At 58.2% G+C, this 11,889-nt stretch overlaps 1 protein-coding gene across 1 annotated transcript; it reads left to right on the plus strand.

The window, feature by feature from the left end:
• Window positions 1–1,639: 1,639 nt before the first annotated feature.
• On the plus strand, window positions 1,640–4,522 carry RIMS3 (regulating synaptic membrane exocytosis 3; the record flags this gene model as incomplete). The annotated part of the gene is made up of 6 exons (XM_084274373.1): window positions 1,640–1,859; window positions 3,195–3,336; window positions 3,457–3,569; window positions 3,701–3,802; window positions 3,963–4,102; window positions 4,310–4,522. The coding sequence occupies 6 exons, from the start codon at window positions 1,640–1,642 to the stop codon at window positions 4,520–4,522; spliced, it is 930 nt and encodes a 309-aa protein (XP_084130499.1).
• Window positions 4,523–11,889: the final 7,367 nt, after the last annotated feature.

Here is an 11,889-nt window from a genome sequence, read left to right on the forward strand (position 1 = left end):
AGATACGGGGTAAAGCCAGGGGCAGGGTAGAGAAAAACCCTTCCTTTGGGCTGGGGAGTGTGCACGCTCCTCTTCCTCCTCTCTGCCTTGAGTTGGACGTGCTCCCGGCCGTGCTGCGCTCCCCTGATCTGATTTGCTGCCCCTGGAGCCTGGTGCTCTCCTGGCAGCCGCCCTGGAGCCGGGGAAGCGGCTGCAGGAGCCTCTTGTCTTCTCCCGGCTGGGGCGGGGTTGTGCCAGGGTTTGTGTCACCCGTAACTGGTGTGGATGAGGCCCGAGCTGGCTGCTGCGTGCTGGTTTAGGCACAGCTGCTGCCTCAGGTGGGGAAACTGAGGCACGGGGGAAGGGGCATGTGACTGAGGGTGCGCTGGGGCTGCAGTCGGGGGATGGGATGGGATGGGATGGGATGGGATGGGATGGGATGGGATGGGATGGGATGGGATGGGATGGGGACCCACTCCCTGCACAGGTGCTTCCAAGCAGGAACCCCTCGTGTTGGGAGCCCGAAGGGTCATGTGGGAACCTGCTGGTCCCAGAGGTCCCAGTCTGGACTGGGGGCCACTGGTGCCAGCGCTGCTGCTGGCTGCTCTCACCCACCTCAGCTCACCCTTGGCTCTGGCTCCATCCCAGGGGCTCAAGTGGTTGTTCAGCAGAACCCCCCTGGCAGATGAGGGTACAGGAGGGGGTGCATGTGGTGAGAGGGGTGGGTGCTGCCCAGGGCAGCCTGGGCAGAGCTGGGGAGGGGCTGAGGGGGCGGGGAGGACACCACCCAGAAGGGCCACACGGGATGGGTGCTGCTCTCTGGGAGCCCAGTAATGATTTTAATGACTAATCACCCACTTGCCCTGGTTTGTATTCCTTCTGGAATGGATAAATCCGCGGGACTGGGGATGCTGGAGCTGAGCCCACAGCTCCCATTCAGGGCCCAGCCCCACCGAACCCCCACAATGCTCCTTCCCCCCACGGCAGCAGCAGCAGAAGCCCCCCCAACACCCCCCAGCACCCCCCAGCCGTGACATTCTCTCTGTTCGTGGCCATTTCTCTTGAAAGAGAAATATTTTCCCAGGCTCTGGCTCCATCCATTATCACAAAGTGGCTTCACTTGGGCTGGAGTTAATAATTCACCTTTCCTGGGAAGATGGATGCTCCCATCCTGCCGGGGCTGAAGTGTTCTGGGGAAGGGAAGGGACACAGCCCCTGCCCCGTCCTGGCAGCACAGCACCCTGGCACGGCTCTGGGGCACCCCAGAGAGGTGTTTGGGCTGGGGGCAGCCCCGTTCCCCCAGGCAGGGTGGAGCCGCACGCCTGGAGCAGCCCCCGGGGATGCTGCGGCTCGGAGATGATGCGCGGGAGGGACCTTGTTGCTTTGGGCACCTTGGGCTGGGGTGGATGGGGCTGTCCGTGGGGCAGGGCGGGGGGGGGGGGGGCATCCCTGTGCCCCCTCCCTTCCCCCACGATGGGGACCCGCAGTCCCGTGGGGTCCCATTTGTCCCCCCGGGGCTGCTCTGGGTGGGACCGCGGTGCCACAGCCGGTGCCACAGCCGGTGCCACAGCCGGTGCCACCACCCAGCTTTGCTTCCCCCCCACCTCCAGCTGATCCCACCCAGCAGAGCCGGGGCCGGCGAGCGTGCGAGGGGCTGAGGATGCTGAACGGGGATGCCGGCTGCTCGGCGGGCAGGAGCGTGGTGCGCAGCTGCAGCATCAGCGGCGAGATGTTCAGCCTGGAGAAGAGCCCGCGGGGCAGCGCCGACGCCGGCGCCCTCAGCGCCAGCAAGAAGCGGCGCTCCAGCCTGGGCGCCAAGATGGTAGCGATCGTGGGGCTGTCCCAGTGGAGCAAGAGCACCCTGCAGCTCAACCAGACCGGTGAGCATCCTCCCCCCCGCCCCCCCCGACCAAATTCCAACCGCCACCTCTCCAGCTCGGCCCTTTGCCAGCAGCCCGAAGCGATGCTCTGGCTGCCCAGGTCTGATGGGGAGACATAAATCCCAACCCCCCCACAGCCCACTGGGGCTTCTCCGGGTGTTAACCAGACACAGGGATGTTGCCAGAGCTGTGGCAGCACCGGGGGGGCTGCGCTCAGCATCCCCCCTCTGAGTCCAGGCAGGGCAGGGTTGGGGTGGGGGGGGGGGCAGCTCAGAGAAAGGAGCAGTTCAGCTCTGGGGAATCTTGAAATGCTTAAAATAGATTTTTTTAAAGGGTGAGGGAAGCAAAAAGCTCATTTTAGCACCATTTTTTCCCCCTAAATCCTTTTTGCTCTGGTTCTTGTTGGCATCTCGTGGTTTGATAGGGAGAGGAGTTAATTTGGAGTCCCCCCCCCCCCATCCACGGTGCTTCCCAAGGGGGTAATTATCCCCCAGAGCCACGTCAGAGGTGCTGGAGCTGGGCAGAGCCACACCTGGGGATGGCAGGACCGGGACCCTCACGGCTCCCTGGGGAGCTGTGCCCGTGCTGGGGGCAGTGCCAGGATCAGCCCCGAATTCCCAGGACAGACCTGGCTGCCCCAGGAGCAGCCACACGCGGTGTGAAGCCAACACACACCTGCTCCCGTGGCAGGAGCAGGGCTGCTGGCGGTGCCAGGGGGGGATGCTCGTGCCACACTCCTCCTCCCACCATCTGCCACCCCCTGGGACACGCAGGGACGGTGTGAATGTGTGGAGAAAGGGAGATGTCAGTGTCGGGGCTGCACCTGCTTGTGGGTGCCCATTCCCCGTGGCATGGGGCACCCAGCGAGGGGCCCGTGGGGGTTTTTGGGGGCTGGGAGGTGGGGCTGCAGCAGCATAGGCCAGGTGATGGGCTGGGCTGGTGGCAGCACCCATGAGCTGAGTGTGGCAGGTCTCAGCACGGGGAGGGGGATGGCCGAGGGGCAGGAGGGCTCTCAGCAGGCGCAGCAGTGTCAGTGCTGAGCGAGGGCTGTGGGGCCATGGGGCTGGGACACAGGGGACACGGGCAGCCCAGGGCTCTCTGGCACTGGGACACACAGGGCCCCGCAGGGATTCATCCCCAGGGAAGGTTTAAACCACCACGAGGAACGTACCGAAGTGGGGAGCAGCACCTGGGGTGCCCAGCACTGTGGGTCTTCTGTCCGGCGTGGTGCCCATCCCGCAGCAGGGTCTGGGGGTGGTGGGTGCTGCCCGGGCAGGAGATGCTCACCCGGGGGTGGTGGGTGCTGCCTGGCTCACCCCATGTCTCGTCTCCCAGAGGGTGGCCCCAAGAAGCTGCGCAGCAACATCCGCCGCAGCACCGAGACCGGCATCGCGGTGGAGATGAGGACCAGGGTCACCCGCCAGGGCAGCCGCGAGTCCACCGACGGCAGCACCAACAGCAACAGCTCCGACGGCACGTAAGGCGCTGGGGGGCTGGGGCTGGGGCTGGGCACCCTCTCCGTGCTCCCGGGTGGGGGATCCCACTGGGGATCCAGCATCCCGAAGCTCCACGGAAACCCTTCGCTCTCCCTGCTCAGGTTCATCTTCCCCACCACCCGGCTGGGTGCTGAGAGCCAGTTCAGCGACTTCCTGGACGGGCTGGGACCCGGCCAGCTGGTGGGACGGCAGACACTGGCCACCCCACCCATGGGTGAGTGCTGGCTGAGCTCCCGACAGCCGCTCCCCCCCTGCTTTTTGGCAGCACCAAAGGGGAGAGCTGGTGAGGAGGTGGGGACGTGGCCAAGGGGGTGGGTGCTGAGCACCTCTCGTCCCTCTGCCTAGGAGATGTCCACGTGGGAATGGCTGACAGGAACGGGCAGCTGGAGGTGGAGGTGATCCAGGCGAGGGGACTGATCCCAAAGATGGGCTCCAAGTGCATCCCTGGTAGGTAGCTGGGTGGGGAGAGGGTGGGGATGGAGGGGGAGCGGTGGGGATGGAGGGGGAGTGATGGGGATGGAGGGGGAGCAGTGGGGACAGGCCCTGGGGACAGACCACCCCAGGACCCTGCTCCCAGGCAGCGTTCCCAGCCCCTTTCCCGACGCAGCCACCTACGTGAAAGTTTACCTGCTGGAGAACGGCGTCTGCCTGGCCAAGAAGAAGACCAAGGTGGTGAAGAAAACCTGTGACCCATCCTACCAGCAGCCTCTGCTCTTTGAGGAGAGTCCCCAGGGCAAAGTCCTGCAGGTGATGTGTAACCCCCCCAACCTGTATCACCTCGGGGACAGGGAGGGAGCAGAGGACTGACGGGAGGGCGCAGAAACCCAGAGTCCTTCAGCTTCATCACAGCGGGTCCTTCCCAGCCAAATTTGCCAAGTTTCCCCCCCCAAACTCCCAGCCAGGGAGCAGGGCGGGTCCCTTAACCCCCCCTCACACCCCCCTTCTGCCCCACAGGTAATCGTGTGGGGGGATTACGGGCGCATGGACCACAAGTGCTTCATGGGGATGGCCCAGATCGTCTTGGAGGAGCTCGACCTCTCCAGCGCGGTCGCGGGCTGGTACAAACTCTTCCCCACCTCCTCGCTGGCCGACTCCAGCATCGGACCTCTGACACGCCGCCTCTCCCAGTCCTCCCTGGAGAGCTCCACCAGCCCCTCCTGCCCGTAGGCAGCAGGTTGGCGGGAGAGGAGAGGCCGGGGAGGGGAAAGGAGACATCGAAACTGTTCCTGGATGGCTGTAAATATCCTGCCCTTTTTTCCCACCTCCTCCCTTTATTTTTTTTCTCCTTTTTTTCCCTTTTTTCCCCTCCCTTTTTAAACATTCTCCTTCCCCAAACGAACCCCCTCCCGACACGCCCCTCCCCGAGCACGCGTGCCGGCGCGCAGAGCGGGACGGCGGAGAGGGAGCGAGGGCTGTTTGAGGGGGGGGGCGGGCAGGAGAAGCATCAAACCCCCCCCAAACCCCCTCCCCACAACCCTGAGGCAGCCCGATCCCAGACTGTTACCACGCCTGATCCCAGCACCCAGTCGGAAAGGAATCGCCCCCTACCCTGGGGAGAGCATCTCGGCGCGCCCCAGCGCCGCGCCCGCGAGGCCTCTGCCCCTTCGCTCTCGGCTCCGAGGACAAGGAAGCTTCCCAAAGGGAAACCAACCCACCTGGGACAGCGGCTCCACCTCAGCACTCCGTGTTCCTTCCCGAGGAATGTAGCATCTTCTCTTATGTAGCTTGCCACGTGCTGACCACACACTCACTCTCTGCAATACCCGAAAGACTCCGAATCGAGCGGAACCATCTGCCAGTCGCTTCCCCTTCGTCTGTTTCCCAACACGAACCCTGAACGCTGCTGGTGGCCTCGTTTCTTTCTCTTTTTTTCCAGGTTTTCTTCTTCTTTCCCCTCCCCTCTCCCCCACACCTCTCGTTGGGTAACATGTAGCCTGTGACAGCACCAAAGCCAGAGAGAACAGGTCAAGGTGCGCTCGCCTCACCGGAGCATCCCGCTGGTCTCACCCTCGTGTCTCACCGTGGTCTTGTGGAGCTGAAACAAGACCCCCCACCCCCCCTCCCCAAAGTGTAAACTCTGCGATGCCTCACGTGAAAACTCGAGTCAGGAGAAGGTGACCCGATGGAGCAGGGACAGCGTGATGCTGGTGGATCGGCCACTTCCCAGCTCCTCCATCCCACGAGGGCCAGGTTTGAGGGCTGGGATGCTCTCCTCAATACTTGACCTCCAAGTAGGAGCAGCAGAGGGTTTGCCAGAGCCGGGGCAGGACGCCCCTTCCTCTAACTCTTGACTCGCTGGTACGCTACAGAGGAACATCTCAACAGCATCTTCTGCTGATCTGGAATTAGGGTGACTGAGAGGTTACACACAAAGGACTTGGATGCTTTGTCATTATCAGGATGAGTGTTTGGGGTTTGTTTTTCTGTTTGTATGTTTTGTTTGTTCGTTTTTAAAGCAGCATTTTTGGTTCCTCCCCCAAGGGACCAGATCTTGTAGCAAAACCGAGAATTACGGAAGCTTTTTTTGAAGGTGCCTAATGAAATTTGCTGAAAATACTCAGGGGAGACACCACTAGAGACTCTGGTTTCTTCATAAAATATACTTACAATGACTGTCCTGAAGGATCAGTTTCCAAAAGAGAGAGAAATAAAACCAACCCAACAAAAACCCAACCACCACCACAAGATGAGCAAGACTGGAGGAGGACTAAAGGTTACTGGGGGATTTGTACTGGGGGGATGGCTCTGACCTTCAGTCTTCACCACAGACCAACCCACAGCACAGTTGGGATTTGTTATTTTTGTTTTTAAACAGTTCTTTATGGGCAGAGAACTTCACCACCCACAGAGCACAACAGAACCAACCCGCCGTTCTCCTGGCGACACCAGGGGCGCTGGACCAGCTGCACCACGTTGCTGCCACAATGGAACAAACCCAAACCTGAAGGAATAAAGACTGTCCCAAGGGAGCTGTGTACCCCCCCTCCCCTAAAACCTGGGAGGGGGGGCAAGCAAAAGCCCCAGCAGCTGGTTTACCTGACACCAGGTCGAGGAATTTCAGCTGCTGCCGTGGACTTTGGATATTTACAGACTCAAAAAATCACTGGAGACCTTTGAGAAGAGCTGCTTGAGCAGGGATGGAGAGGGCTGTGCTCTGAGGTGACACGGGATGGATGAAACCTTCACCTGCTCAGTGCTCCTTGGAGCCCCACACGCCGCTTCCCGAGCGGCGCCGCCGGCACCATGGGACGTGTGACCCGTCCCCAGCAGCCTGAGGAAGCAACGTGGGGCCCTGACGACTGAAACCAGGAATAAACAACAGCCTGAACACCACGTCCCTGCCAGAGCACGCAGCAGTTACACGAGGTCAGTGACGCCTGGGTGAGGCTAAATATTCTCTGCCCTGGCACGCTGGGTTGGGGAGTGTAGGTGAGGGAAAGCATCTTCAGAGGCAAAGCTTTCCCCTCCTGCAAGCTGACATGGTTTGTTTCTGCTTTACCAACTCTTATTTCAGCAGCAAGGGGGGAAATCTGCCTGTGAGGGGACAATAACCACGTCCAGGGGGAAGGGGGGTGGCAGCGTGGGCAGAGCTGGGAGCGCTGCGGGTATGTTCTGCTCACCGGTGTGGAGACAGCATCCTCCAGCCTCCATCCCCCTTCCTCCCCACAGCTCCAGCGAGTCCCAGGGCTGTGCTGCTCCCCCTCTCCACCAGCATCATCAATGCTTTTCTAGAGATAACAAAGGGAAGGGGATGAAGAGCAGTGGGAGCACTGGGACAGCCGGGTGACATCCCCGCGGCAGCAGATGCCTGAGCTCTGGCAACAGGCTCACTGGTGCTGTGCCAGTTGGAAAAATCAACGTGCCCTTGCCTCAGCATGTGGAAAATCCAGAGGGAAGAACTCTCTTCTGGAAGGCAGAGCTGGGAATGGGAGAAAACCACATAGTTTGGCTGATTTTCGTATCATGGGTGGACTGAGGACACATCCCAGGGTCCCAGTGGAGTGAAGAGCTGAATGAACCACGTCCCACTCCTTTCTCAGGGTGGGATTTGCTGCAGCACAGTGGGAATGATTCCTCCTGCTCACAGAGAGCTCGGCGAGCTGGAGCCACCATGCCTGGGATGCCAATGCCTGTCGCTCACTGGGGCCACCTGAAACCCATCAGAACCTTAAAATTCATCACTTTTTGGCTGGAACTCACTTTTCTGGGGGAAAACATCTGGGTCAGCACTCACCTTAAGGCTTGAGTGGAGAAACAAGAAGATCCCACGTTGTGCCATGAGGATCTGGCAGCATCGGCTCCTCCTCACTTTCAAATGCAGGAGACCAGACATCAGAGGATCTCCCTCCTTGAACAAGGAGGAAAGCACCAGGACACCCAGTTGCTTTCTGCACACCAGAAAAGCCCCAAGCTTCTGGGCTCCAGGTTTTCCCCTTTTTCCTGGGGGAGTGTTTGATTGCAAAGGGCATTTTTCATTCCTTTGGATGTCCTATTTGGTTTGCAGAAGGGGGCTGCCCTGAGCAGGTTTTATGCCTTAGATTATTTCCTCCCTTTCCTCCACCTCCCACCAGGAAATTCAAACTTTCCAGATATTTCTTCCCTAGAAAGAGTAATTAATACTCAAGTGAATCGGCTTTGCAGCCCGTTTTGGACCCAGCAGTGAGCGAGCAACACCCACCTGAGACATGGAAAACCTTAGCACAGCCCACAGCAGATGCTGGTGTCAGGATCAAGGCACCCTGCCCGAGTAACAAGGGAGGATTTTTGCCAAAACAGCCTTGAAATGGTACTTAAACACCCCCCAAGCTCTCCAAAAACATCTCAGCCACACAGCAAAGCACAGAGAGCACGCTGCGGTTTCATGCCCAGGCCTGAGCTACCCCTGGGGTTTTCTAGAAGCCCAGAATGGGCTTTACTTGCCAAAGTTGAGTGACTGAAGAATTTCCAGGGCCCCAGAAGGTGGGCCAGGCTTCTGGGCTCAGTCAGGAAGGAGCTCGTTTCACTGTCACAGCATGTCCCAGGCGGGGGGGTGGGATGCTCAGATGAAGCTTTCCTGAAGTGAAGTCAGACACAGCACCAGTTACCTGGCCAGAAGACTAAACTGATCTGCAAAAGGTGCAGCTGGGATGTGGGAAGTGACCCCTCCACAGCTGCCTCTTCCAGCTCTGAATCCTTTCCTCCAGGAGCAGCTGGAGATGCAGCTCTTGCTTGTGACCAGAGATCCCCCCAGGAGCGAGATCAGGATGCTCTGGCTGGTGGGGAATGGCTTTTGCTGTGGTCTCACACGACTGCTCACAGCCATGGGATGGGGAGGGTCAGCCTGTGCTTGGAGGTGTTTACACACATCGGTGCACACAGGAGTTCCTGTGCTTCAACACCTGCGCTGCCTGAAGCCGGCTGGCGGGGAGCACGATCCCAGGGGCTCCACTGACACGAGCCCCCCTTGTGGGAACAGCCCCAGTGATGTTTTTCCAGGCATACAGGAGTTCAGCTTCTCTTTTCTTCCAGTTGACTCAGATGCTTCTCCCCAGGCTGATGAGAAGCGCTCGGATGATGCTCACCTGGCACCTCCCCTGAGGGTGCACGTTTGGGTACCAGCCTGGGAATCACCAGGGTGTAATGGTCACAGCACCCTGATTCCCAGTGGCTGAATTCACAACCCAGATGTCTGTTGCATCACAGGATGGAATAAGCTCTGCTCTCCTCTGGGGTGTCACACTTCCAGCTGGACCTGTGAAATCACCTTCAGGAAAAGCAGGGCTCTGTGTCCTGAGGCGTGCCCAGGGCACCACGGCTCGCTCCCACCTTTCAACTGGAAGTCTTCCTTCTACATCACGTTCCCAAGCAGAGGAAACCCCCCCCCAACCCTCAGCTGGTTGTTGGAGGTGTGAGCATTTGATCTGTGAGCTCAAGGGGAGGGTGAAGGGCTGCAGGAGAGATGTCCTCTGGAGAAAGCAGCACCTGCAGCGAGCCGGGCTGGACACACAGCTGAGGGGACGCAGAACAGCCCCCGTGACCAGACCTGACCATGAAGCTCAGCTTCACCCAGCTGCCCCCCTGTTTGGGGCAGATGTTTAGGTTAGAAAAGTGGACTTGGAAAACATGTACAGCAAAGGGCCGACGTGTTTGTCTCGCTGTCTGAAAACCGCCACACTGTTCAACCCCGACCATCCGCCGCGGGCGCAGCCACCAGGACGGGGCACAGGAGGGGCCCAGGAGGAAGCAGCTTGGTTTGGCAGCTGCCACCAAGCCCCAGGAGCTGGTGGGACCACTGTGCCTGTCTGGAGCGCTGGTTATTGGTATACCTCATTCTTTTTCTTGGTTTCCCCCCACCCCGACCCTCCTTTTCCTCCTCTTTCCGTTCCAGAACCAGAGCTTAGTGCACTCTACCACATTCAGGTGATTTTTTGTTGCTGTAACTGTGCAATGAAGAGCAATCCCAGGGGGTGCACCTTTCCCACCTGCTCCCATGCCAGCTCCCACCCTCTGCTTCATTTAGCACTTGCACTATTGATCGCTCAGCTAAGAGGGTGAGGGAAGAGAGGGGCCAGGGTGCTTCTCCGGAGGGAGGGATGATCCCACTGGGCAGGAGGGTACTCCTCTCATCTCTCCTGGGTCCAACAGCCACCCCTTAGCCCCACACGGGTGCGTTTTGGCAGCCCTGCTCCCCTGTAAGAGTCCTCCCCTCCCAGGAAGGGCTGGTGAGGAGGAGGTGAGCATCTCTGGAGCAATGAGCAGAGCACAGTGAGGCTGCTGCTCATGTAGGGGCACCAAACCCCACTAAGGCTTTTGCCAGAGCACTTCTCCAGAGGGAGGGACGATCCCTCATCCCAGCACGGACAGAGAGAGGGAGCCCCCAAAGCAGGCAGAAAGGGGTGGGGGGCTGTCCCTCCCGTGGGAGGACAGGCACTGAGCATCAACCCCATGTCCTAGCAGGATTGCTGTCTGTGTATAGAGATCCCTGGACTCCCTGGAAGAGAAGGGAACTTTGCCCTAACTCACTTTGCTGTGATGCAATGCTCGATGTCAGAGGGACTCTGGATGGAGCAGCACCCCCCTCCCTGCCCCTTGTACCCACCTGGCCAGGGACCCTGGCAGCGGATGCCTCTTGAATGTTAGCACTTTGAAGTTGGTGGCCTTGTTTTCTTAAAAGGGCTTGATGTTCTCATGCAGTTAAAACTAAACAATCTTCCCCATCATGTTGTCCTACTCCCTGCCTCAAAACTGAGGGATGAACAAGAACCTGGACTGTTTAAGATGTTGTCCAGGACTCAAGAATCTGTCATTAATCTCAGAAGTTTATACCTCAAATATAAAAACATATACATCTGTCTTGGGTAAAAACACTTGGTAAAGGAGCAGCTCCAAGTTCAGGTTAAACTCTGCCCTTGAATTGGATTACTAAGGGCACCAGGAAAAAAACCCAAACCCAAATCCACAAAAGCACCCAGAAAACCCCCCAGTTGATTTTCTTCTTAAGAAATACCAGAACCCAAGTGTCCACCCCATCCACAAACCCAGAATTTGCATTCCCAAACAGGACAGGAGGGATTTCTCATGGCTCAATAAGGATTTACACCCTACAGACCTTTAAACACAGCCTATGCCTTTTAAAACTGCATTACCCCCCTCAAAAAAGTATGAGGGGGGAGAATATTATCATGCACTGGTAAAGAAAATAGACATAAAAGGGTCCAAGACTGTTAAGGTAGGAGGCAGTGAGATGCACCCAGAACTTCCCAGCCAGCCACTCGCTTCTAGCCACAGCCTTTCTCCTCCTGGTACAGCTTCAGAAGGGCCACACCACCACCTTGCCAGGGGTGCAGCACCTGGAAGCAACACAACCATGCAAGGCCACTGAGATCTCTGCTACTTCCCATACTCACCCCCCAGAGAGTGGCACTGGAAAGGAATTACCTGAACTAAGAGTCCCAGTAGGCTGGGAACTCGCCAGAACCCCCTGAGCCACGAGCTCATCGCTCCCACAAGCTTCACCTTCAGTCCCTAAGGAGGAAGGTAGCAGGCAGCTCACCATCTGAGTACACCAACTGTGCATCTCTGTGTGCATCCATCACCTAAGGGGAAAAGGAGAGTTAGGCCAGGACTCACACGAGGACTAACAGCCACCCTGGGTAGCTTTGTCCCCTGGGAAGCCAGGATGGAACCCTGTCAGTGAGCAGATTTGGCTGCCTTCACCTACCCACTGGTATTTTGTGATAAACTTTGCTTTGATGACAGATTCATTAAGCTTAACAACTCCACCTTAATACAAACACCACAGAGGGGTGAACAGAGGGGTCCCTCAAGCCCCAGCTCCACCTTCGAGACAAGGGGCTGGGCTTGTGATGGTGACTTGAGAATGGGAATAGGTTTAAAAAGAAAAAAAAAAAACACAAAACAAAAGCAAATGGCAATTTTCTACCTGTGTTCTGTAACGTTTTATATGTGTGTGGTCTTTCTTAATGTCAAACTCTTGTATTTTTGTGGTTTATATGCAGCAGGACTGATGGCTGTGAGGGTGCACGCTGTTTTGT

This window comes from Gallinula chloropus (genome assembly GCF_964237585.1).
Source record: "Gallinula chloropus genome assembly, chromosome: 22".
NCBI classification, from domain to species: Eukaryota; Metazoa; Chordata; class Aves; order Gruiformes; family Rallidae; genus Gallinula; species Gallinula chloropus.